We start from the raw sequence: 26,015 nt of genomic DNA, 5'->3' as shown, positions 1-26,015 counted from the left end.
CTCCATCTCTCCCTAATTCTTCTCTAAGAATCCTAGGGTGATTCGGGTTACCTAAGGGTAACTGGGTGTCCCCAAATCCCTCAGCTGGGGGCCCCTTGCACTCTCACTCAACTGCGTGAATGGCCACAGGACCTTCTGGCTTGATTCCTGCGCCTTAAAGCTATAAATGACCAATAACAGCTGCAGGCATTTCCACCATCGCTCCTCGCTCAACCACTCCATTATAAATGAGCTGCCTTGTGAGGGAGACCAGACCCATGTGGAAAACAGCTGGCCACGAAGAAGTTGTCAGCTAAACTCCAAACAGGCAAGAGCTCTCAGCCCTTGAAGACACAAGTCCCTAAAGAATCCCTGAAATGCCGGCATAGAAACCTTTCACAAAACGCACGTGCATAAATCCCTGAATTGCAAACACCCCGAATCTACTGTTCCTGGTGTTTGGGTTGACAGCTTCCTGACACAAAGCCATCAGGTCCATCTGTGGTGCTTAACTGGCATCTGACCACAGGGCACCGTGCCTTGCCAATATGGCGAGCAGCCTAATGAAGCCAGGCTAGTGTCTGCTGCGTTCAGGTGAGGCGTCTACGATGTAGGACCTCAACCTCGACGTCATGGGAAACCTTGTTTGTGGATTTTTCCCCACGTACAAACCCCACCCTGGAAGTGCACACATGTCACATATTGTGTGAATTAGCACAATATGAAGCTAATCTGAGTTTTGTGAAGGCTGTTTACCATAGTGGTACACCTTGTTCTACCGGGTTTCCTGGGGGTGGAGGATCCTTCAAAGAACCACTGCAGCAAGAGCAGGTGGGCTGAGAATGCCATTCCGGGGACTTGGCCCATGAGCTCTCTCGGAGGTTCGGGGTCGTGCTCAGGACGTTGGAGGCGCCAACCTGGGTTTGGGTCTCGGCTCCGCCTCCCACTTGCTGAGTGATGCCAGCAGCTGCATCAGCTGCCTGCTCAGCTCCTGTGCTCCTGCCAAACAGGGCTGCTGTGAGGGTTAAATAAGATAATATAGGAGAAGCCCTCAGCGTGGTGCCTGACGCAGGGTAACTATTGTTGACTGAGCACTTGCTAATAGTCCCCAGTGTGCGGCAGGCACAGAGCGCCTCACCAAAGCCTGCGCTCCAGCTGAGAGCCAGGGGAGGGCGAACCCCCCGAGGGTCAAGTGATCTTACAAGGCAGAGCCGGAGGACATCGAAATGGACAGTACAGTACAGGGCGAGAAATCCTATCCCAGAAATGAATCTGGCGTGCTGTGGGCCAGGAGGGCCACCCGCTGAGCCTCAGGGCACGAGCACCACCACATCATCATCATCATGATGTTTGTTCTGTCTGGGTGTCTTGCAGGGAGGTCATAGGCAAAGCTAGAGCGGAAGAGGGGGGTTGGGGTGGACGCACCCAGGGAAGGCGGGGAGATTATTGCAGTAACATCCTCGCTCCCTGCCTCCATAAGCCTCTTTCTCCAAGTGATGCCACTAGTTCCGGTCACTCTCAGCCCAGAATCCAGGGTTAAATAAGTGGGTTTTTACCATCATCACTCTGGCCAAGAGCGGGAGATTTGCCAGAACAGGGGTCTTCCTGGGGTCCACAGAAGTGCAGTCACCACTGGACTTCACACCCTGGAGCAGACCCCGTGTGTCCCCCTAGAACAAGGTCCCAGGAGTGTCAGCAGGTATCACGCCAGGTTGTCCACAGAGTGAAGCTCGTACTTATTCTCGCCAGGCAGTTCAACACCCAGCCTAGTGCTTTATTTAGAGACTTGCCAAAATCAAGTAGCGTGAGTCCAACAGCCCTGGTGTAAGGGACCGCATCTTGCTTTTCTAATCTCCAACGGCCGCGGGCGGTGAGGGCAGCGCTACGAGAACTGGCGCCTGCTCGTCAGCACACCTGCCAGCTCCCTGGCCAGGGCGAACAGAGCTGTGGCGTGAGGCGAGGAAGGGACACATCGCACGCTCTCCGCCGCGTCGCGTCCAGCCTTGGTGCACTTTACCTTCTCTCCCTTGAAGATGTGCCTTATTTCATTTAGGGCGTCAGCTTGGCTCGGGGGTGCTGATGCCTTCCCCGAGGACTGGCTGAGAGGGGAGCGCGCTGGGGAGGGCAGGGACTGTGTCAACCCTGCCTCTCTCCCTTGCCCGCCCCAGGAGTGGCCGGGCTGACCTGGCAGCCATCTACCACGAGCGCATCGACGTGGAAGGTCATCACTATGGCCCTTCGTCACCCCAGAGGAAAGACGCTCTGAAGGCTGTGGACACCGTCCTGAAGTACATGACCGCGTGGATCCGGGTGAGCTAAGCACGCATCTAAAACGTGTTCACCATCTTCCCTGCCACTCTCTGCTTCTTGCCTGTCACCCCTTCCACGGCTTCCTTCCTGCTGTTGATAGTGACCAGGCCAGTGGAAGGCTTTGGGGTCTATTTTCTTCAGGAACCAAAAGACCCTTTTTTTTTCCACATCCAGGCCGGTGGGGTTGACATGACGGAGGTCTGTATCGTTAAGCCTGAATTTTCTGCAAAGAGGGCTCCATCCTTTACCAAACGTGCTAATTCTGTAAGCAGCTTGGCCCAGGAGCCAGACTGAGGTTTGGTCCCTGAGCCTGCCACACTTTAATGACATTAGGGAAAGATCTTATGCAAGTTCTTCCTACTTTAAATTTTCCAGTGCTTTATTTTTCACATCTGGTAAGCGTATGAGTGATCACTGCCACGTTACCACACAAGTGTGTCTCAAACTTGAAGACAGAGAGGGAACCGTCCTAGCTGTGAGCCCGTAGGTATGATTTCCAGCACAACTGGCGCAGGAGTCTTCTCTCCTCCCTGCTCCTCCACCCCAAGTGTTGCTGTGGTGCTCCTGAGCTGTGGTGCTCCTGAGCTGTGTCTCATCAGGGCAGAACGGCAGGCGACTCCATTCAGAGTGGAGACCGCATTCTGCCTCCCAGAGCTCGCAGCCTGTCACCCCTCTCCAAGACTCCTGGTGCAAGCGCGTCTCTATGTTGGCACCATTTTGACTTCTGTCTGCCCACAGGAGCGTGAGCTGCAGGACGACCTCAATGTCATCATCTTCTCAGACCATGGAATGACTGACATTTTCTGGATGGACAAAGTAATTGAGCTGAACAAGTACATCAGCCTGAGTGACCTGCAGCAAGTGAAGGACCGAGGCCCAGTTGTGAGCCTGTGGCCTGCACCCGGGAAACACTCTGAGGCAAGAGGCGCCATGATGGGATTGAAGGGTGGCTGGAAGGGCGCGGGGCAGGCGGGGTTCTCCGTCCGTCCACATTCACCCCCACTTTGTGCTTTAGCTTGTTCTGGAACTTGAATACTGACATTCAGAGCTCCAAGTCCAGAGGCAGTGGACTCGTCTGCCCTCAGCCATGTGGTTCATCCTCTGGTGGGCATTGAAAATGGGCGGTCATTGGATTTTAGTGGAATTTAAATGAGGTCAAAGATATGCAGGATTTAGCATGTTATACGTTTCATCCTTAATAGGTTTTTTAGATTTTTTAAAAAGATTTATTTATGCATACAAGAGCTGGGGTACAGGCCAGAGGTGCAGGGGGTGAGAGGATTCACCAGAGACAGAGTGGGGAGCCAAACAGGAAGACTGACTGAAATACACTGCTAAGGGGAGCAGTGGGCAAGTCAGAAGAGTTCTGCTGTGCCATGTGGGTAGCTCCCTGGCCGAGGATTGAGCTCTTGCTGCAGAGGCTGCGGACAGCTTCATAGGTTTGATCTTAACCCCTTGCGCCACCAGGGAGGCCCTGTTTGTTTGGTTTTTTTAATTATTGACCAAAATGCAGCACTTCTAGGGCAATCTGGGAATACTGGATGCTCACCTGCAATGCTCTTTCTTTCTGTTCCCTTTTACTGAGGTAACATTCCTTTACAACACTGGGTAGGTTTCAGGTGTCAGCTTCTCTCTCAGCAGCTGTGTAGATCACACCAGGCCACCACCAGCTCCTGGCCACCGTCCATCACCACCACACGCCCCCATCTTTTCCTCCCCCCAAAAGCTGCCAGCCTGATCCAGTTTCATCAGAGAACTGAAGCCAGAGTGAACGGGCGAGCACAGACTGAGGCCCTGTGCGTAGTGACTGAAGTCCTTATCTCAGGAGCCGCACGCTTGGGTTCCAATCCCAGCTCTGGAAGGGATGATGTGAACGAAGCCAGAAGGAGAGAGAGAAATCCTGGATTTATCACTTATATGTGGAATATAGTGACAATATCACACATACGTGTCACTTATATGTGGAATATGGAGAAACCAGACAAAGGGTCAAACAAAGACAGACTTTAAAACCAACCCTTGAAAAGAGACTGTGGGTGCTTGGGTGCTGGGGGCACTACAGTGACCACCCCTAAGGCGAGAAATCCTTTGCTGTCAAGATATTCACAAGAATGTGAAACAATGGAACTTCATTAATAACAAACAAATCCCAGCTCCCTCATCATGTAGTAACCAGGTAGCCCCGTCCCCTGGCCCTACTGCTCCTTCTCTGCCCTTGCTGGCGGAGATGCCATCATACGCAGCCCCCTGGGCTGCTGCCAGGCACGTGGAAGCTGCTGGTCTCACTGCCAGCGCAATGTACCTGTCTGCTGTGTGCTGATCACCATGGAAGGGCGCTGTCCCAAGAGGGTGATGTGGGGTCCCCACTCGGCTCCCACAGCCACTGCCCTGCAGAAACTCAGTACCCTGAGTTGACAAGAAATTACAGGTACCTGTTATAAGAAATCATCTGTGGAGGTGCCAACCCCAAGCGCGGTGGGAATAGGCCTCCTCCACCCACCCTCCTTATTGGTGTGTATGGAGCACCAGCAGGCCAGGGTGAGCAAGAGAGATGAAAAGGGCGAGACCTTTGGCCCAGAGAGAGCGAGACCTTCCTCTCCACCCGGCCCTCTCTCATTTATGCATCTAAGATCTCTCTGTCCTGGGTTGACCATGGCCAACACGCTGCACCTGCCCAGCCTTACCCCATCCGCAGCTTGGAGGCCCCCTTTTTCCTCAGGCCCCACGGTCAGGAAATGGAGGTGCTGAACGTGTTTTCACAGCGTCCCCATGGACTCCCTAAATATGGATCAGGGAGAATACTTCACATATTGGCAGGTCCTTCCGTAAGTGCCTTCTTGCAAAGCAGCGCTGTTTTCCTGGCAAGCAAGAGCGTCATGTCTCCAGCTTGGCTCTTAGGGACACGCTGTCTCCAGAATGCGGAGGAGTTGAGAGATCCTCCAACACGATGTTTAAGTCAGGCGCTTGCAAGCTGCCTCGAGCAGTTGGCAGATTAGTCCAACGTGGGGGCTGTGTTTGGGTGACACTTTGTCATGTGACGGACACAAGGATGTGTGAGTCCTGTTCTGTGCCACCAGATTCTTCACTTACTCAAAATCTGCAAATGCACCAGCTTTCCTCGGGAACTATGGATTTTCTTAAATGGGCGACCAAACTCACGCACCTTCTGAAACCTCCACCAAATAGCTTAAATGCTAATTATTTTTCAGTGTCGCACCGATAAGCTCAATTTTTATATTCCATTCTACCTAGGAAAATAAGCCTGATTTGGCTAACGACCAACAAGTCAACATTAGCCAGTTGGTTTTCATTTTAGCCATAAGCATGTAAGCTGCTGCTAAATATTGGAAATATGTACAAAGTTTACATCCTCAGCAAGAAATTAGCAGTGTAATTAATGCAAACAGTTACAAGTACATTTAAGATTCAAGCGTAGGTGGATGTGCTCTGGGTCAAGTCAAAGAACAATTTTCTTTCTTTGAACCTGGTGGTAATGAACATTAGGCAGATTGACTCATTTGCCTGTTAATTTTATCCTATTATGTTTGACATAAATACATCTTTATATCTTGTTCTTTAATGATTGAGTAGATACCAAAAGTCTATTTTTTAAAGATTTATTTATTTATTTATACAAACACTGGGTACAGTCAGAAGCGCGGAAGGGTGAGAGGGTTCACCAGAGCCAGAGCAGGGAGCAGAACAGGCAGACTGACGAAGTACAATGCTGAGGGGAGCAGCGGGCGCAGCAGGAGAGGTCTGTCATGCCATGTAGGACCCTCGCCGGTGGCCGGCTATAGAACCGGCGCTACAGAGGCTGCGGGCAGCTTTGTATCCCAGCGCTCAACCACTGCGCCACCAGGAGAGGCCCGATACCAAAAATTTATTATGAAATCTGTATAAGGTGTAAAGTGTAGTGTTACAAGGGATACCTTATATTCACTGAAAGTTTAAGAATAGGACATCACTCCACCTGTGGTATCTCCTGTGTCCATACCAGATGGACACCATACCAGATGCCCCCACCTGGAAACTTCCCTCTCAGAGGTAACCACTGCCCTAAATTTTGAGTTTTTATTTTGGTAATTCTCTTATAGTTTGACCATATACATTCCTTAGTTTTGTTTTCATTAGCACTTTATGTAATGAGAATATTATTGTTTGTATTCCACTACGACATGCATTTTAAAAAGAAATCTGAGAGCCCAGGGATTCTTCCAGGTATTCCTTCGAACTACAATTTATCTCTCTTCTCTGCTACATAGTGTTCCACCTAGAAGCCCATTGTGATTCATTTTTCTATCCACTGTTACTGGGGAGGTGGGCTGCTCTAGTGCACAGTGTCTTTCCAGCCATGTGTCTACAGAGGTACATGTACGAGGGGTTCACTATGTTTCCAGGGTTAACTGGTGAGGTCACAGGGTATGTGGAGCTTCAGCCCTACTAGGTAAAGCCCAATGTTCTCTGAGACATACAGAGACATTCAACTACATGTTATTTTCATGTAGTTAAATCTATCAGGGGGTTTGGTAATTTCTTTCTTTGATCTTATAAAGTCTAATAAATATTCACATGTACTTAAGAAAAACACATCCCTGTTTTCTTTTTTGGAATTGAAATGACATTGCATTATAACATATGGGAGGTTCAGGTGCTCAGGCTTGATATTTTTGGTTTTCTTTGCAGATCTATAGCAAACTGAGTTCAGTGGAACACATGACTGTCTACGAGAAAGACACCATACCAAGCAGGTTCTATTACAAGAAAGGCAAATTTGTCTCTCCTCTGACCTTAGTAGCAGATGAAGGATGGTTCATAACTGAGGTAATTATCAAATATATGACAATTCATTCATGATGCAAATTCTGTCAAACAGTCTAAAGAGAAGTAATAGTTAGTATTGATTTACCCTGAAAAGATTTTGTTTTCACGTAAACATCATTCATTTCATGATTTCCTTCTGAGAGAATGAAAAGTCTCGGTCAGGTGACTTTCTAGACACAAACTATAGACCAGCATCTCTGTTAGACTTCAGGGCTCCAGACTTGCTGTATTTTAACAAACGGCCTTAACTCAATTACTCAGGCTTACAATGTAACCTATTCAGTTTAAAGTGGAACAATTACTGTGAACCCAAGCAATTGCTTTAGGGCAATGAAAAGCAAGGGGAGGCTCAGTTTTGCTTTCACCTTTAAGAGAAATGTTTGGCAAACAAAACTCCATAGATCCAGGTCCCTGGCTTGCCAACCTGATTTTACAGAGCAAATTATTTTGTATTTTGGGTCCAAACCCTAATTGCCTCATGCCTGAGTGCCTGCAGCAGCCTCCTCCTGGCCTGCCTCCTCCCAGTTCACCAGGCTCTCTACCAGCTCCTGGTGGTGAGCCAGCCGGTGTGAGAAGACCCCCGCCACACAGGGAAATCTGTTACATGCTGTTTGCATTCGGTTCCTGGAGAGGGCATGGGTTACTGCAGATATGAGCTTGAAGGTAGGCTGCACATAGATCGGGTGAAAGATGGCAGGTGTTGGCACATGAGAGTCGTTGGTGGAAACCAACAAAGCATAAGATCTAAAGCAGTATCCAACCTGCCAGACCTCAGGGTCACAATAAGGCTGCTGCGACCCCAGGCATCACATCCCCTCATGTCATCCCAGAGCAGGAAGGAAGGACGTGGCTGCTTCTTGGAGAGCCCCTACTTTTATTAGGGAGCAAAATAGGTATCCCAGAATCAGAGGGGGGAATGTTTTGTGGGATTCTGATGATTATAAAATTTAGAGAAGGAGCTCTTTCTTTAAGAAAATAATACGTCATTATGATTTATAAATATATAAAATTAGGTGCAGGGACTTGGAAGAAATCCCTGTAAGTGAGAAGCCCTTAAAACAGTTTAAGCTTCTTTAACTGCGCCGTGATCCACGTCTGTCCAGAATGCACTGGCACACACCCTCTTCGGTCTCCTCAGTCAGCTCCTCAGTCAGTGTGGTTGGTGGATTCCCGCCTAGGACCCACTTCAGACCTGAAACCAGCCTAAATGCCAGCCAGGGGGCCTCAGTCAAGACAAAAGCTGGGAATTAGGCAGACAAGGTGCCTGCCACTTAGAACATGAGAGAAAAGGCAGAAAGAGGAAAGCAAAGACCACCACCAACTCCAGCATCCCGACTGGCCGACGCCAGTGACCAGGCTGGTTGGGCCTCCACTAGCCCCAGCTCTGCCTCCTTAGCAGCCTCCCCCAACCGCCCAGCATCTACCTCCTCCTCTGCTGAGGGGCCTAGTCCCACCTCCCCTGCAGGAAACTGGCAGGTTCCAGGGTGTTCCGAAGGGGAAGCCATATGTTAATTCCCACTATGTGGAATACGATGTGGTGTCTGAGATACAGTGTCTATTCTAAATTATATTATGTCACATCATATCATATTACATTATAGCGTGTGATTTTTCGTGTATCACACACGTATTTAATCTGTGTTGGAGTAAATCAGAACTAAGTCAATTAGCAAAGGCTCCCCGGTATGTCTTTGCCTGGCTTAAGAAGGAGGGAGAAGCCGCAGAACGACAAGGAAGAATATAACTATGGACAGTTACTTGAACAGCATTTTCAAAATATGCTATTCTTTCAAAAAGGAGATTTGAAGTCATTTTAAGAACTCTTGAAGCGGAGAACTTTTTTTAAAAAAGAAAGAAATCAGAGGATATAAATAAGGTGTCGAAAATTTAGTTAGTTCTGAAAGATGAGTGTGAACTCTCTGAGCAGAGAGACAGCCAGCGTGCACAGCTCTGAGTAGTCGCAACGGGCGCTGTAAGCTCATCTCCATTTATCCCGCCTGGATCAGTGGACAATTTAGAGTGATTCCTCTCCCAAAATCGCAGTGATGTGAACATAACGTTATTTTACCTCTTGCTGATAATAATTCTATCAAGACAAATATCTTAAACTTTTGGGCGACCCTAGTAACAACAGCGATCTTTATTAAGTCCCCCCACCCCATTACTCTTGATTCCTCAGGGCCCCCATGGTGCAGATATCAGTAGTCCTGAGAAAAACATCCTGCAGCATCAAAGGGAACACAGAGTTGGTTCTGAGCTTCCTAGTGGCCAAGACAAAGGGGAAAGTATGATCATGCATTGTGGATGGCATTACCCCCATTCTGGCTGCCCACTGTTAAATGCCTTCCTGAAGGTTCCAAAGCAATGACACAGCTAGAATTGGAACCTAAGGTGGCCAGGAAGCCCCCAGAGGTCCAGTTCCACAAAGAACCTCCAGGTCTTCCACCACAAGGTCCCATACATCTCTGGTTTCATGTTTGAGACTCACACTACTGATTCCTGAGGGGCCCAGAGACAAGTCCCACCTCCTGCCCACGAGCAGAAACAGGCTCTTACGTGACAGCCATGAATGTTCTTCTTGCTCTAGTGGCCAGCCGCTCACTTTGCTGCCCTTGCTCTTCTGAACCTCCAGCCCTCCCTTTTCCTTCTGTCAACATGAGTGATTTGCACATACATGAGCCAAAATTATCACAATTGTGAAAATGAATGTTCCAAGGTGAGCGTGAAGTGCTGGGACTTAAGTGGGTGGGAAGGAGTAACTGCTGTCCCTACAAGCTCCACGTTCTCCTGCCCCCACAGGGTCTGGAACTCAGTGGGCTGCAAACACCAGAGAACCCAATAAAGAGCAGTATCCCCAGAATACAGTCTCCTCCACAAGCCCCACCTGTCATTTACACCCAACTCAAATGCCATCTTGTCCTTGAAACACCCAACTCCCAACTGCCGCCATCTTCGAATCCTCATAAAAACCTGAATCATTTCCTTGCTGCCATATTTGTTTGTCTGCTTTTGTGCTTTCTCTGCCTGGAGTACAAGCTCCTTGAGGGCAGGTCTGTGGCATCTTGACCTTTGTTTTCCTCCGTGAAACCTGGTCCATGGCAGCTCCAGTGGAATTGTCCAGGCCTGAGAAATTGAGGTCCACGATTGGATATCGCTTGGTTCCCATTTGTGACTGAATGAATTCATAAATAGAGAGTTGATTCTTGGTTACTTATCACAGGTTGATCACTCTGTAGGCTTGTAAAATAGTGAGTATATTGACTGAAAGGTATGTTAATCAGGCATTTGGCTGAAGTTTAGTAGCCCCAGAAGAGTTTTCATGGAGTAAAGGAGTTGAAGCCATGCAAGGCAGTCTCCTGCTTGACCTCCCCACAGTGGAGTCCAGAGTGGACACAGTCCGGGTCCTCTCCTGGACCATGTGCACCGCCTGCCACCATGCTCCAGCGGGGGGAAAGTCATGCCCTGGCGAGGGACAGTGAATCAGTGTTTCCTGGTTGATCTTCCAAACTCCTATCTGAGTTCAGAGAAATGCAGCAGATTTACATGCAAGCTTCTAAGGGAGGCCTACATTTTCCTCAGTTGAAAAGACCTATTTAGAAAACCAGCAAAGGCCATGAAATGCCAGGCTCCATTCTAAGGCCTGTGGTTGAATGGCACTTAGGCCACCCAGAGCCTAAATATTTGGGGAAATCAAGACAATCTGGAAAACATGGCTGAGCTGTCGTGGCTGCTCCAGAGCCACTGGCCAGCTTCAGAAAGTGGGATGTTGCGTGCTGGAGGCAGCCTGCTCTCCGGCGGTAATTAGGGCCACTTGCGTGGCTGTCAGCAAGCACAACCTTAGCCACCTCACCCCTGGCAAACCAGAAAATGCAAATCTGGAAAAGGAAAATAAGGAAACCCCATTCATGGAGGGCGCTCCTCCAGCACACCTCCACACCAAAGCATCTCTCTGGCATTTTCCTTTTCAAGGGTCAGACCGTGTGGCCAGGGGCTTCCCAGGGTCAGACCAGGACCTGCGGCCTGAGCAATTAAATCCTGTTGGAGAACGAGGCGGCCTTCTAAGAGAGAGAGGCCAGGAGCCCGCGTCTCTCTGCAGTGGCTGGTGGCGAACACACATCTGAGGTTCACAACCACCACCCCCAGGGCTCCCAGGACACATGCCAGCAGAAAGGCTCCTTGGAGGAGAATTTGGAGGAGCATTGCCACAAAATCTGAGGAGCCATGATCCTCAGTAATAGGAGCCACAGCTCAACCCGCCTTAACTCTAGCAGCCAAACCACCAGCGCCAGCCGCACTGTTGTCACCTCCGCAGTTTTAATTGAAGCCACCCCAGCCTCAGACATGACTGGGTGCCTTCTCCAGCCTGAGATGATGTCAGAAGTTTATTGGCTTTTCGGGGGGCCCACGGAGGTCCGTCACAGCCATGCCCTCGGAGGATAAAGTAGAGGCCTGCTTTAGTAGGCCCCTCGCACCCCTTGGCAATGGCTCACGTATTTTTTCTTTATTTATGTGTGTATTTTCTGCAAGTATTGTTCTGTTGATTTTAAGGACACACTTACATTTCTCTCCAACATGAATCACCCCCAAATGAATGTTGATGACAGAATTATATATGAACTGAGTGGAGAAATGATGCACATAATGTTGGCTACCAGGAGTCGTTTGGTTGCACTAGCGGCTCTCAGTGAAGGTGAAACGAGCAGACAGCAGCTCACAGAGCCTGCGCTTCGTCTGTGTCCCCTCGCCCTGGGAGCTGGCGTGACGCCTCCCCGAGAGAAGGAGGGGGGACACTGGCCCAGAAGGATTATGCACACAGTGGTTGAAGGGAGGGTTATGGGCCAAAGAGAGGATCTTCCTCTTCGGGGAGGATCACGTCGGTAGGAAGGAAGACAGTGACAGCCACTGGGAAATAGAAGGGCCAGGAGACCGTGCGCCATTTTAAGTCCCATGGGTTGTGCATCCACACCGTGACCCGCTCCAGCACAGACACACACAACAGCTGGCGCTGCACACAAGCAGCCTGTTCATTCCCCCTTTTTCAAATGCACCAGAACAGTTGTTTCGCTGGAGCCACTGTCCTTTTCATAAAAGCCGGTGGGTTTACCTGCCATCAGACGGCCCCAGCTAGCTCCAGGGCCCGCTGGCTGTCAGCCGTGAGCCTCCCTCGCCTTTCACCTGTCCCTGTGTCATGGGACACGTGTTCTCAGGTTTGTAAAGTCTTCATAACAAGATGTTCTACCTGGCGCTTCAGGAATCGCTGGCTTGTAGACGGCACGAGGGGAAGCAACACATTCAAGTAGCTGATGCAGCTATATTGGGATGTGTCGTGGCCGTCACCAGAGGCGGATACAGAGCAAAGAAGGATAACACGTTACAGATGCAAACAGCTCTATGGAAAAATACAAGTTATGGATGGAGAGGGGTTGAGGGGTGATGGGAGTCCAGGAAACTGGGGGAGGGGGATGCAGCACCTTCTGGAAGCAGCAGTGTCAGGGAGCACTGGGGTGGGGTGTGATCGGGGTGCAAGGTGCAGTGGCAGTCAAGGGAGCACAGGAGACTCCCTGTGACCATGTCTGCTGGCTGGGGCACCCTGGACATCGGGGGGAGTGGACCCAGCCATGTGTTGAGCAGCCCTTGTGTGTCAGCCCTGGGCACACAGTCCTGCATCCCCCAAGAACTCCGAGAGGCAGGAATTAAGTAGCTCAAAGCGGTTAGGAAACTTGCCAGGGACCATGCAACTCAAAAGTAGCCAACTGGGGCAGAGCCCATCTCCAAATCAACACCTCAATCTCTTTATGGTGTGACTCGCCAGCACTTGGTGATAAGGTGATGACCTTGCTGTCCAGGCTCAGCAGGAGCATAGCCGTGACCTCTGGCTGTGTATTGGCCAAAGACACACAAGGAAAGGGAGACAGGACAGACCCCCGGGGTATCCAGCCCGGCCTTGCCTCCAAGACCTGTGTGACTTTATGAGTCTCACTTAACCTCTGGGCCTTCGCTCCTGGCAACAAAGTGGGTGAATACTGTGCTCCTTGCTGGCAGGCTGTGCCGTTGAGTGGACGGCGTGTGGCTCTTGGTGACTGTGGCCCCACTGGGCTGGGGGACACGAAGGACTCTGAGCCTTGATGTCACACACATTGCGGGGCTTAGATATCTCCACTCACCAGTCACCACCTCCTGCACTGAAACATGCATCCCGTTAAGCCCCGCAGAGCCAGAAACACCCAGAATGAACGGCTAGTCTGCAGGGAAGGACCGGGGCTGAGTCCAGCTGGCGGCAGCCGCCTCAGGACTCACACAGCTGTCTTGGGCCTTTGTCTTGCAAGTGGGTCTTGAAATCTGAAAGAATTCGCTCCACTCCTAAGGAAAGAAGTGATAGGTCTGGAATGGAGACCAAAGGAAATGCAGAGTGAGCAGCCCCGCTAAGAACACGGACGCCATCGTCAAGTGTTTGACTAAGTGGAGGAGAGGGACTGAGTGTTTATGGAGCTGCTCCCAAGGGTGGGGCGGGAGGGCGCCCTTGTAGAAAATGGGGACTCGGTTAGAGCTGCTTCCAGCAGCGCTTGGGGGTGACCACCAACGCAGTTCTCTGACTTCCTGCCCCCCCCCGGGCTCACCCCACACGCGGCAGACTCGGCGGTCCCACGAGGTTGCCCCCTTCACGCCTCAGCCACAAATTCGGGCCCTCTGGCTACCAGCGCTGTGTTCGACTTGGCTACAAATTTGAGGCTCCTCATGACTTCCCCATCAGGTTTGGGAATTCCCTGGCGGGGTCACAGAGCAGCAAAGCACCCCTGACAGGAGTCTGCTGAGAAGGCTCTGGAAGAGGCCCGAGGAGGGACGCGGGGCAGAGCGAGCACAGAGGGTCGCAGAGCTTCCTGGCTCTCGTGGGGAGCAGCCCCTCCCCACACATCACCCTGGAGGGGAGGGGTGTTGTTTCAGAGTTTTATACGGCCTCGTGGTGCAGGCAGGAGTGAGGAACTCGCTGGCCATGTGGCCGAGTCCCCTGTCTGGTGCCCCCCAGGCCATCAGAGGGCGAGGCTGAATGTTCCAACCCCCTCAGCATGAGCTTGCTCCCTGGGGTGAGTCCCCATGCCCCATCCTGAAGCTCTCTAGTCACCCCAGCCCCTAGGAGTCATCTCATTAGCATAAACTCAGATTTGGGGAACAGGGGCTGCTTGGGAATAACCAAGACATGCCTGCCAGGTGTCGGGAGTCCTGCGCCCGGAGCCAGGAGCAAAGGCCAAGTCTAATTTTTATTATACCACAGACGCCTTTACCATCCTTGTCCCTCGCCTGCTGTATTCAGCGGCTGTGGAATGGATGGAGCCACAGTTCCGCTCGCGTGGGAAACAGCCATGTAGTGGGCTGCCCCAAAGGTCTGGGCTACCTCGAGTTGGAAGCCATCCGGCCGTGGCTGGTGACGGGGTCGGGGGTGCCGAGAAGGAAGCCCTCGCCTGGGTGCGCGCGCTCTCGGCACGACGGCCCTGCTCAGCGTAACGTCGTTGTCCTGCTGGTTTTCAGACGCGAGAGACGCTGCCGTTCTGGATGAACAGCACGGGCAAGCGGGAAGGCTGGCAGCACGGCTGGCACGGCTATGACAACGAGCTCATGGACATGCGGGGCATCTTCCTGGCCTTCGGACCCGGTAGGCAAGGAGCGGCCAAGGCGCCGCCGTCGTCCATCCCCAGGGCCGCGGGTCCAATAGGGCCGAGGGGCCAGCGCGGCTGCCCTGATTTCTTTATGGACCCTCTTTATGAGCCAAGCTGAGCCAGCCCAGCCGGTCTCCGTGAGATGTCTTTTGCTGGCTTCCTTTCAAATGCTTCTTGGGTTTGGCAAATGTGACCAAATACTTTTCCTTGTAAATTTCTTGAGTGCCGTGAAGAAAATGTATTCCACATGTTTGCAATTCATTTTTTCACCGAATTCATCAAAACGTTATTTCACAGCTATCTGGTGTCCAGGAAAGCTGATCAGACACCAGGTTGCAGACAGCTGTGTCCCGAGGTTGACACGGTGGTTTGAAGGGTCGGCTCTTCCCTGTTCCTTTCTGTCTGCAGGGCCCACCCCTGGGGGGTCTTTCAGGTCAGGGTCCACCCAGAAGCTGGGATGCTGTAAGGGCAGGCTAGGAAATGACCTGGAGGGTGTCTTTGAGAATGAGCCAGAATGACTAGCGATGCCTTGGATGAAAGCCTTCCTGGACCAGAGTAATTTCTGGAAGAGAGGCGACTTGGAGAGGATCTATTTGGCTATTTGCCATAATTAGTAAATCACTGTAAATTCACATTTTGGAAGAGTTTATCAAACACTCTGAAGTTCATGCTATTATCTGAACACTCTCTTCTTCAAAAAAACGGGGGGGGGGTGCGGAGTGCCATCAACTCTCAGCTGGCTTTGAACTCTCTTTCTCACCACTGTCTGTCCTCCTTAATAAATACAATGAGCTCCTCCTCACAGACATATTCCAAACATCTTCTTCTGGATGTCGTTCCAAACATTTTGCTCTGTAGGTCCATACTTCCTCTCAAATTAGAGGTCAGGCCCAGAACGTCTGCTCTTTTCCTCGATGAAATAAGACAAATATATATGTCACTCACCACTGAACAGCTGCTGAGACTACAAGGTGTCAATTTCGACACCCTCACAGATGCCAAAGGGAATCTGAGCTCAGGGAACACGTTGAGTCAAATCCCTTCCCACACGTGACCAGGGTTCCCTGTCCTGAAGTAAGCACAGAGCCAGTAGCAGCAAATGTGCATAGCGACAAACTGGATTCGTGACCTGAGAGAGCTCAGAGGGTACCAGGCATGCTGCCATCAACCAGGAATAGCTGTCAGTGCCCACTGCAGCCAGGCTCTGGGTGAGATACTCAAAGCCAAAGAGTTAAGGGTGGAGCTTTGGGGACTTCGTTGAGGTCCACTGCTAGATCCATTTGGTGTGGCTTTCTTGAGGAGAACGCTAGACAGCAGGGCTTTCCTTCAAAAGCATTGCCTCCTCCTTCCCCAGAAGAGAGAAATATGGTCATGAATGCAAAACAGTTGTCAGTTGAAGGAGAGTTTATGAGCCACAGTCTCAGGCAGAAGCCAGTCTAGCCTTAATCCAACATTTTTAAACAAAATACCCAAAGCTGCAGCAGTTTAATGTTAAATTCAGCAGGGAGATACTGTCCATGAAAGAAGGCCTCTCTTAAACCAATGCTCCCTTAAAACTCAAAGCCTAACTCTTTTATAGACAGAAAGATGAGCCGGCATGGAAATAGACTGGGCTAATTGCAAAAATGTTTCCAGGCAGACCAGCCTTGAGAGGCTCCCGCAAACCATCCGGTTGCTGGCTCCAGTTCTCATAAAAGATTGAACAGCTTTGCTCAGAAGAAAATTTAAGAGAGAGGCCATGGCTACCATGGCTACTGGTAGCCATCTAGCTGTGCTCGGAGATAAAGGTGTGCCCTCCTGATTAGCTGTGTGTGCATCTCGCTATGGGGGAAAGCTGGCATCTGTGGCTACCGCTCCAAACCCCGCAAACAGTTTTCAAAGCCAGTCGGTCTGGGCCAACAAAGAGAAAATCATTCTAGAAGATGGCCTTGCTCTGGTTAATCCCAGATTCTAATTTCAACCACCTAATTGTGCCCTGGAGAATTCCACATTCAAGATAAGGCAGCAGGGCTGTGATGCAGCGTGCGGCCTGCCAGCTAGCCAGCCTCCCTGGAGAGCCATCTGCAGTGGCCACACCACCAGAGTCCATGGAACCTTCTCTCTCTAGGAGAAATGATTTAATAGCTCCCAAATTTTAAACCCATGGAAATAATTTGAATTTCCAATTTGGTGGGAATCTCTTATTGAGCTGGCAGAACATGCCCGGGACCTCTCAAATTGGATTATGTATTGTTTTGCTATTCAGGAATTTTCTAGAAGTGCTCGCTGCAGTCTGGATCATCTATTTCTGCATTGGGCCCACAGTCCCAGCCCTGCAGAATAGAAAGTCTTGAACTAGATGCAACGGGAAAGGAAGGTCAGTTACCCTTCCTGCTGACCCAGGGTTGGATTTTGCACTTTTGATGGAAAAACATCTTTTCTAGCATTTTTGTCATAAGCGCTTAATCTGTTTTTCCTGCCAAGTGTTCAAGAAGTGGATGAGGCTGGGGAAGGTCTGCAATTGTCTGTGACACCCTCTTAATCCACCCCCCCAACCCCCAGCCACACACATCACAGCCATTCTGGCATGATCTACCCTGGGACTTGACATCCATGCCCATGTCAAGCCAGATGGATGAGAGGAGATGCTTCCAGCATCTTTGGGACAGCCTTTGACTTCTCAGGCTGTGGATGATTCTTCTTTAGGGAAGAAAAACCACCCACCTCACCTCACTGTAAACTGCCTTGCTAGTAAGAAGGGCTGGCATTTTGCAGGCATCTCCCTTCTCCTCTTGATTTTTTTAAAACTAGTTCTTACCCTGAGGTGATGCTAACTCTAATTATCCTCCCAAAACAGGGGACCCCGCCAAATAATTTACAGGGTGTATATTTCCAATCTGTAGTTTGCTCTTCACTGGGCACTTATTCTGTGTGTTTATTACTAATCACGGCTTGCCTGGAACTAGAACCTTGGGACCATTTTCCTTGCCAGTTTCTTGAGGTTGTCCAGCTAATAAGCGCTGCAGGCTGGTTGCAGAGTCCATGAGCCTCTTTATCCTAAAATCAAATTCTCCAGAAGTAGCAACACCCATCATTTGGGAAGTTGCCCCAGATCTAACACCGTGGCAGAGTTTTCTGTAACTCCCTTCTGTATTTATAATTTCAGGGTTAATATAAGAGCCGAATAGAGTGTTGGCACTTCTGGGTTATGTTGCTGTCGGTGTTTGCTTTTTAAATAAAGTTTATACAATCCTTTTAGCAAAGCAATTATACAGCTGTTTTCTAAGAAAACAGAAAACTTGGCTCGACAGCCTCCCAAACAACCTATTTCCTTTAAAAATCTTAGCTGGACTAAAAGCACATGTACAGGCCTTTATTGATGGAGAAATCTCTTTCTTAAATTCAACCCTAATGTAGCTGTGAGTATTTTGTTGGAAGCTGTGGATGCGGCATGGTAAACTCTTGAGTTTGCACCGAAACAGATAGTTGCTTGGCCTTCAGCAACTTATCTGTCTCCTGCTGAGCAGGGGGAGGTATGGTCTGGGTAGAAACCCCTCCTTCCAGGCCCTCACTTGTCACCCTCTCTTTCCTTTCTATTCCAGCCTAGAGCTGAGTGTCTTTCACTGATTTCCCAGCCTTCTCTTGGCTCCCAACGGCAACAATGCTTACTTCCCAGGGAGCTAAGTAGCTCACTGGCCAGGGATCAGCTCCCAGTGCCCCGTTGATCTAGGCGCATTTAGGACACCATCCGGGTTGTCGTGAGTTAGCCAGCAAGGAAACACTACAGTTTCAACTTCACCAAGCCCTGGGGCCTCAGTGTGCAAGGAAAATGGAGAAACGTTCCCGAGTTGCTGCGGGTCACCCGCAGGGGAACCGGCAGGCTGGCTAACCGGTCCCTGAAGATAGGGGTTCTGGAAGATACCGTTTAATTGTGTTTGGGGGAGCCCAGTCAAACAGCCAAACTTTGTGACCACCAGCTCTTCAGGGCTCTGCAGAAATGAGCATTGTCGGGTGGTCCTTCTGGAAAGCTCTGTTGTCACAAAGGGAACACGGCAATACACAAAGACAGTGTTGATTTGTCTTTGAAAGAACGTCACCTCCTCGAGTCATCAGCACTACTGCCTTTATAGCTGGTAGCTCGCCGGTACTCTCCCAAGGGTGCCCTTCACTGGCCAGCCCCCAGAAGGCTGATACTCCAGTCCCAGGGTTGCCCTTGATTGGCCCCGCCTCCCAGAAGGCTGAGTGTCCCATCCCAAGGCTGTCTGGAGCCCAAGCTAATCCCCCCATATAGTGACTCAGCCCTTTTCTGCCTGGGGTGAGAGTGACAACTTGCTTGCCTTTCCCTTTCAGATTTCAAATCCAACTTCAGAGCTGCTCCGATCAGATCCGTGGATGTCTACAATGTCATGTGCAACGTGGCCGGCGTCTCGCCCCTGCCCAACAACGGCTCCTGGTCCAGAGTGCAGTGCATGCTGAAGGGCCAGGCCAGCTCGGCCCCAGCCGGCGCCCCCCACAGCTGTCTGCTGGCCTTGCTTCTCCTGTGGTTCTTGGTGTAGCCCCTCCTGTTGACCCCACTCAGCCAAGTGTGTCCCCCAGAGTGGGGTGGCTGCATTGTCCATTTGAAATTTGAATAGCTTCATTAACACAATCAAGGTCATAAAATTGTAAATATATTATTCTTTTATGATTCTATACATGAAGTCCTACTTCTTTGAGAAGAGAAAAACCCAAGTCTTTTTTCCTGGAGGTAAGGAAGAGGCTGGCACTAGTTTTCTCTAGGGGGCCCTTGTCTTCTCTGTCCACACCCAGCAGCCACCTCTGGGTCTGAGGCCACCGTCCTGGCTGCTCTCCCTGTCCCCAGACACGGAGGGGCAGCAACAGCTGCTGTCGCTCAGCGGTGCTCCGGCTGGCCGAGTCTCTTCATCCTTCCAGAGTCCAGTGAGGATGGGCCTTAGCTTAGATCACCAACCAGTCAAAATCACAAAGGGCTGGAGACCTCACAGAACAAGGGGAAGACACGGGTTTCTCCCGAAGTCTGCCGTGTGCAGCAAACTTCCTTCCTTGCCTTAAGGGGCAGAAAAGCTGACGTAGCTGGAGATTCTGTAAGATTTAGCACAGCTTGGGAAGCCTTGCTCAGAGCAGGCCCCGCACGTTGGGGCTGGATTGACATATGGCCAGCTTACCCAAGACTGTCCCCTCTGGGTCCCCACGTGGAATGTAGACAGGAGCGACAGACAAGCCATCACAGGCTGGGGAAGGGAGGCCTTGCCGTGAGAATCTGGACATAGCCACAGACACCTCAGCCCCGTGTTGGGAATGGGGATGCACAAAGCCTTCGTCCTGTGTCCCCAGAGTCCTGAAGCCAGGCTTGTTTAAAGTGACAGCAAAGGGAGTCCCCGAGTGACCCAGAACTCCAAAGAAAATGGCAAAAGGAGGATGGGAATGGAGAAAAGGGGATGATTCCCTGTCACCACTCAGCTGGCCATGTGGCTCGCAAACAGGCTGCTCATGGAGCACCCGCTGGGGCCCACATCTTTGAAACCCTTGAGAAGAGTCATGAGCCCTTGAAATGTTTTCGGTTCATCTGCTATGTTCGCTGTACGAGATCTTGTGGTAAAACAAGGGATAGCTGCATTTTTAAGCCACCAGAGCCCCATATCTAGCCACAGGCTACGAGACAAGGGCATGTGCGCCTGGGATTGTGCTGCCACAGCGAATGAGGAACATCCATAAGTGAGACTGTCCATCAGGACAGACAACACCCAGGCCCAGCCTGCTGAGACCTCGGATGGTGTCCCCTTGAGAAGCGAGTCATCGCCTGGTTCAAGGAGGCTGGGGGTCCCCTGTGCCTGGCTTCATGAGAACAAAGGATAACTGCTTAAAAGTACTGAATTTATCTTCACGAAAAACTTCTAAAGATTTATGTAATATGTGTTCAAAGTGCCAGCAAACCATGGAATGAACTGGAAAGGAGGCAAAGCAGCCCGTGTTGCCTGGCTGAACAAGAGAGAGCGTTCGCTCCCCGGCTCTGCTGCTGAAGCAGGCGCCTCTTACTCAGAGTGTCCCTTCTCCCCGGTGGACAGTGTGCTGGTGAATTGTCGAGCCCACCTGCCTCCCTCAGAGCTACCCAAGTGATTAAGTTAAAAGTGGAGCACCAGGACCCAGGGGGGTGTCTGCACCCAGGTCTCATTTGTCTTTCCTGCTCTGTTCTACCCTTGTCCCTCCTTCATCCTGAAAATCAAGTTACATAATAAAATTTCAGTATTTGCCTGACAATGTGTAAGTTACTCAATCAATAATCCTAAATAGATAAGATTCTTTTGGAATCATGAAATTTGCTAAATAATAAAGCAAATTCAGGGACTGAATAAAAAAAAAAAACCAACCCTGGGCATAAAACAATGCATGCAGTTTAGCAACTATTTAATTTTTCCTTTGATTTTTGTTTAAAATCACATTATTTTCTCCAGGAATAGTCTTTCTTTAAATGTGATTTGTCTCATAGCAGAAAAATCTGTTAGGACACCTTTCCTCCTGGATTTTTTTGACTACTTCACTCTGATTCCAGGAAAAAGATCCATGGGTTGACCTGCAAATACTGACGATGAATGAAAGGAACACTCTTGAAGATGAGCTGAATGGCTGCTTTCTCAGTTCATAAGCCTAATCTCCAGAATCCAGTTCAATTAAATTCAGAAAACTTAAGTACTAGGAGAGGCCCCAGGAATTCTTTCTAGCCTACAAGCTCCTGAATGCTAAAGTCCCAATTCCTTATTTTTAAAGGGCCCTTGGAACCCCATGTGAGATCTGCATTCTGTTCTAGAATAACTTAAGTTTGCAAACTTTCCAAGACCATTGATTGTCATCTGCCCACTTCCAGAGATGTAGGTTCTCAGGGAATCGAGGTGCAGTATCAGAGTACACTTTGGGGTCATCCTGTCCTGGGGGTTGGGTTCGCTCTCAGAGAAATGAGTTCTGATTTGACCCTGGTTAACCTGAGTCCCCTGACAGCTACGTCACAATTAGCCAGTTTCTCCAGCAGCCCTTTGCTGGCACTGCCTATGTGTCCCACCTGGGACAAGCTCCCAGCTACCCTTATACCAAAGCATATGTGCGAGACCCAGGGGTGGAAGAGGATCTGAGAGAGGCAACCTTGGCCTCTCCACATCCACCCCCTGTGGGTCTAAGATGCCCAGTGCTGCTATCGGATTTTATGAATTTTCTAAGAAAGTGTTTTTGCATTTCTGTAAATATCAAGCGAGTTCCAAATATGATTGTATGTTCGATCTTTTTAAGCAATTTGTGATAGACCAATGCCAGCTCTTATAAACTGCTTGTTGGAAGGAAGGGAGGTGGTATCCTTCGCAGACAGGCAACACATTTGAAGCTTGGTCTCAGCTATGTGCTGCAGAGCATAGGCGTTTGCGTAGCATGGAAATCATGAGCGTAGCATGGAAATCACTGCACCCAGTGCAGTGCCTCAAATGTTTCATGAATGCCCCTATCTACTTGTTGAATGAAAAAGAATATCATTAAGGAGGCTTGTTTACACCTCTGTATTCCCTCTCTCTGTCTGTAACTCCTCAAGTGAAATGAACTTTTCCCACTGAGCTTACGATCTTCTCACATCACCCAACTGACAATATAGTCATCGCTGATTTCATGAACTAAACATATTCCATCCCAAGCTGATAAACTTAAGGAAGGAGGCTTGGGGGTGCAGGGGCGGGGATGCAGGGAAGGAGACTGGATTTAAAATATAAAGTAAGCATATTTACTTTAAACAAATATAACAACATTATGAAGATTTCAGCCTCACACACACCACACCATCCGTTTAAACGCAGTGAACAGTTCATGGCTTTACACAGTCACAGGGCTGTGTAACCATCACCATAATCAATTTTAGAACATTTTCATCACCCCAGAAAGGACACCATCCCCATTAGTACACGAGCAGCTTCTCCCTACATCTTCCCAGCACCACCTCCAGGCAGTCACCAAACTACACTCTCTGTCTACACGTCTGCCTCTTTGGGATATAGAATCAGACTGTGGTCTTTGTGCACCACCTTCTTCCCCTCAGCAGAGTATTTTCAAGGTGACAGCTTGAGTCAGTACTTCATCCTTTTTATTTTCCAATAATGGTCCATGTAATATAATAATTTGAGTTCTGAGCTGTCATGGGAACAACTTGCCTTGTGTGGAATGGGTCCCTCCAGAGAAGGTTCAGACTGGAAGAGACAGAATAACAGCACATGCGACAACCTTTGTCATGGGTTCAGTTGTGCCCCCCAAAAGAGGTGCCCAATACACCCACACTATGGGATACTATTCGGCCATAAGGCAAGATGGAATGCAGCTACCAGAGCAAAATAGGAGTTGAGGGAGCAAGGTGTGGTAAAGCAAGTCGGAATGACAAAGCCCAAAACTGGACATGCAGATGATTCAACAAAGTAAAATAAAAAAACTAACAGATATTGATAAACAAAGTGAGGCTTCCTAGGTTAGGAGGGAGGGGAGAGGATAAAATGGTCAAGGGAGATATGGAGTAGTGGTGGGGGTATAAAAAAAAGAGAGGTATTGAGCCCTAACCTCTGGTAACCATGAAAGTGACCTTATTTTGAAATAGAACTTTGGCACATGTCATCAAGATGAGGTCACGCTGGTCAGGGTGAACTCCACCCCAGCGACGGGTGTCTTAGAAGAGGGAAATATAGTCCAGGAGACCCAGGGACAGAGACCACATGATGAAGGAGGCAGAGGCTGGGGTGAGCATCTATAACGCAAAGAACCCGCAGGACTATCAGCAGCCTCCAGTCACTGGAAGGAGCCAGGAGGGTCCCACCAAGAGCCTCATGGAGACATGGCACTGCTGACCCTGGATTTCAGACCTTTGGCTTCCAGAACTAGGAGAGAGAACAGCTCAGCTGTTTCAAGTGCCCCAGATGGTGGCACTTTGTTACAGCAGCCACAAACTACTAATACACCTTTGACATAGCTTTTGGAGCCACTCCACAGACAAGAAGATGAGCATCACTGTGCCCAGGGAGCTCACAACTCAGTCATTTTATTTCTCCCTTGTCGAGCAGAGTTGAATTCTCATTTCCATGGAACAAGACGTTTTGGTCGCTATGGCAATGCATGGAGGGAATTTCATAGCAAACAGGAGGACGCAGGAAGAGGTCACTGGCTGTGGAGCAGAGAGGCTGGTGCCCGGAGGCTGACCTGCCGGACACCTGACAGCACCCTCCCCACTGGCTCCTTGGGACTCCTGCTCTTAAACACCTGGGGTTGGCCAACCCCAACCCCACTGCCAACCCCACCGCAGTCTGCTCCACCTTGTCTGCAGTGATCTCAGCAGAAGCTGGAGGAGGCTGGTACAAATCCACCCCCATCTCTCCTGCCTACATACAGAATTAATCCCAAATTCTCCCTCCATCCCTGCCTAAGGTCTGACTTGCTCTCTGTGCTCCCCACCAAGCTCGCAGCAATCTTGCGTTGGCTCTGTGTCTGCAACCCCCTTCCCACTCTGTCTAGCAAACTTCTATTTCTCCATCATGGCCTAGATTCTCTGTGAAGCTTTGTGCTTCATATTCTTGCATTGTTTCCTTGATTACCAAGCAAGTCACAAGGCGTTGTCACAATTTGTTTGCAAGTGTTCCACAAGCAGCGAGCAGGCTGTGAACCAAGCCGAGTGCCAGGGCTGAGTCTTCTCGTTTTCCAAGACTCTAAACCAAGTCTGGCGCCCCAACAAAATCCACCTCCAGAGAACGATCCTCGTCTGCTGACTCCAGAGACGACTGGAGGAAGAGGAGCGCTCGGACCCTGGCCAGAAGCTTGCCTGCGCGGGAGCCCTCCGTCCCAGCGAGGGCCCGGGAAGCGGGCTGCAGGCAGGGTTTGGTCCAGAGACGCAGGACTTGAGAATGAGCAGCGGTGTCCGCCCTCTGGACGGCAGGGGTTTCTATCCCCCTCCCTGGCCAGGAACAGGGGGACGTGGAGCAGACGAGAGGGCAGAGAAGATAAATGAGCTCTGCTGTCACCATGTTGAATCAGCCTTTTCAACGAGACCGGCAGCAGCTGTGCAGCCGCGGCTCCGCAGCCCGGGACACAAGGGGAGGCCTCAGGGTCTTGACACCCAACACGAGCACGCGGAAGAGCCCTCGCTGGCACCTTCTGAGTCCCTTTGCCGTTGACACTGAAGGGTGAAGACACGCGAGGGGGGAGTGTGTGGTGGGGGCCAGGCTTTCAGGGAGAGGACAGGGTGTTTAGGAAAACCCCTCCTGCAGTGACCTCGTCACCTCTCTCTCTCCCTGTCCTCCTGCCCAGGAAAGTCTGACCCTGAGGTGGTGTCAGCAGGACAAGCGGGAGCAGAGCCTCCTCCGCAGCTGTAGTGCCAGGATGGGCACAGAGCAGGTTTCTAGGCTCCGAGCAGACAGGCGGGTAAAGGAGAGTCCGGGAGCCCTCGGTGGCTTTCTCAGGCTTTTATTGAGCTTTACATGCACTGCAGCAACCAGGTACACGGCAGGCAGAGGCGCCGGGGGGCCAGGAGGCCAGCAGGCCTCCAAGCCCCGGGCAAGTCTTCACCGGGTTTCTCTGGCCTTCTTTGGCCCCTTCTCTCTCCTGACTCTTTCCTTCTTCTGCTTCTCTTGGTGACTATCTCAATACCCCTGCCCTGGCCCCCAGAAGTAAACAACACCACAATGTAACGACTGCAGGTGCCCCATCAGGCAGGGCAATCCTAATGGCGGGAGGCCAGAAAAGCCTGAAAACCGTTTACCAAACCATCTGCCCTACAGTAGCCCAGAAAGCAGTGGGGTGGGGCGTGGGCAGGAGACAGGAAGCCCCCGGCAGCTCTTAGAGTAAAGGGCCAAAAAGAATTCTGGAGGCTCATCCCGTAGAGCCACTATAGCAGCGCCGTTGGCGGGGCTGAGTCCGGAGGAGCTCACACTTCCCCAGGGGGCGCGGGCACCTGCCTAGAGTGCGGACGGCTTCTGGGAAATTTGAGCATTTGGGGATCCAGGCTGCTCTCTGCATCTGAAACCCTAAAACTAGCTTCTACCTGATGCTTGGTGTTACGAGGTGTGTTTTATACCGTGTCTCGGGTAAGACAGGAGTCCAGGAGCCCAAAGATTCAATGATGGGCCCAGGTCACCGCTCGGAAAGGGACACCTGGGTCCACATCTCAGGGCCGGAATAGAAGCACCAGACTGACTCCACTCTCTCAGCCCCTCCACCCTCCATCCCGCACCCCAGGCTTCCTCCCCGCAG

General features: G+C 50.6%; 1 protein-coding gene across 1 annotated transcript in view; it reads left to right on the top strand.

Moving 5' to 3' along the window:
- ENPP6 (ectonucleotide pyrophosphatase/phosphodiesterase 6) overlaps positions 1 to 21,027 on the top strand; it is a 76,055-nt gene extending 55,028 nt beyond the window's left edge. Inside the window, exons 4-8 of the mRNA XM_037526495.2 lie at positions 2,148 to 2,289; positions 3,028 to 3,207; positions 6,976 to 7,113; positions 14,638 to 14,761; positions 19,095 to 21,027. Coding sequence (XP_037382392.1) covers positions 2,148 to 2,289; positions 3,028 to 3,207; positions 6,976 to 7,113; positions 14,638 to 14,761; positions 19,095 to 19,300 — 790 coding nt within the window. The 3' untranslated portion in view covers positions 19,301 to 21,027. The remainder of the gene's footprint in view (positions 1 to 2,147; positions 2,290 to 3,027; positions 3,208 to 6,975; positions 7,114 to 14,637; positions 14,762 to 19,094) is intronic.
- Positions 21,028 to 26,015: the final 4,988 nt, after the last annotated feature.

Source organism: Talpa occidentalis, unplaced genomic scaffold (genome assembly GCF_014898055.3).
Source record: "Talpa occidentalis isolate TD23 unplaced genomic scaffold, MPIMG_talOcc4v2.1 talOcc4.4, whole genome shotgun sequence".
Classification (NCBI taxonomy): Eukaryota; Metazoa; Chordata; class Mammalia; order Eulipotyphla; family Talpidae; genus Talpa; species Talpa occidentalis.
This window is presented reverse-complemented; position numbering and strand designations above follow the sequence as displayed.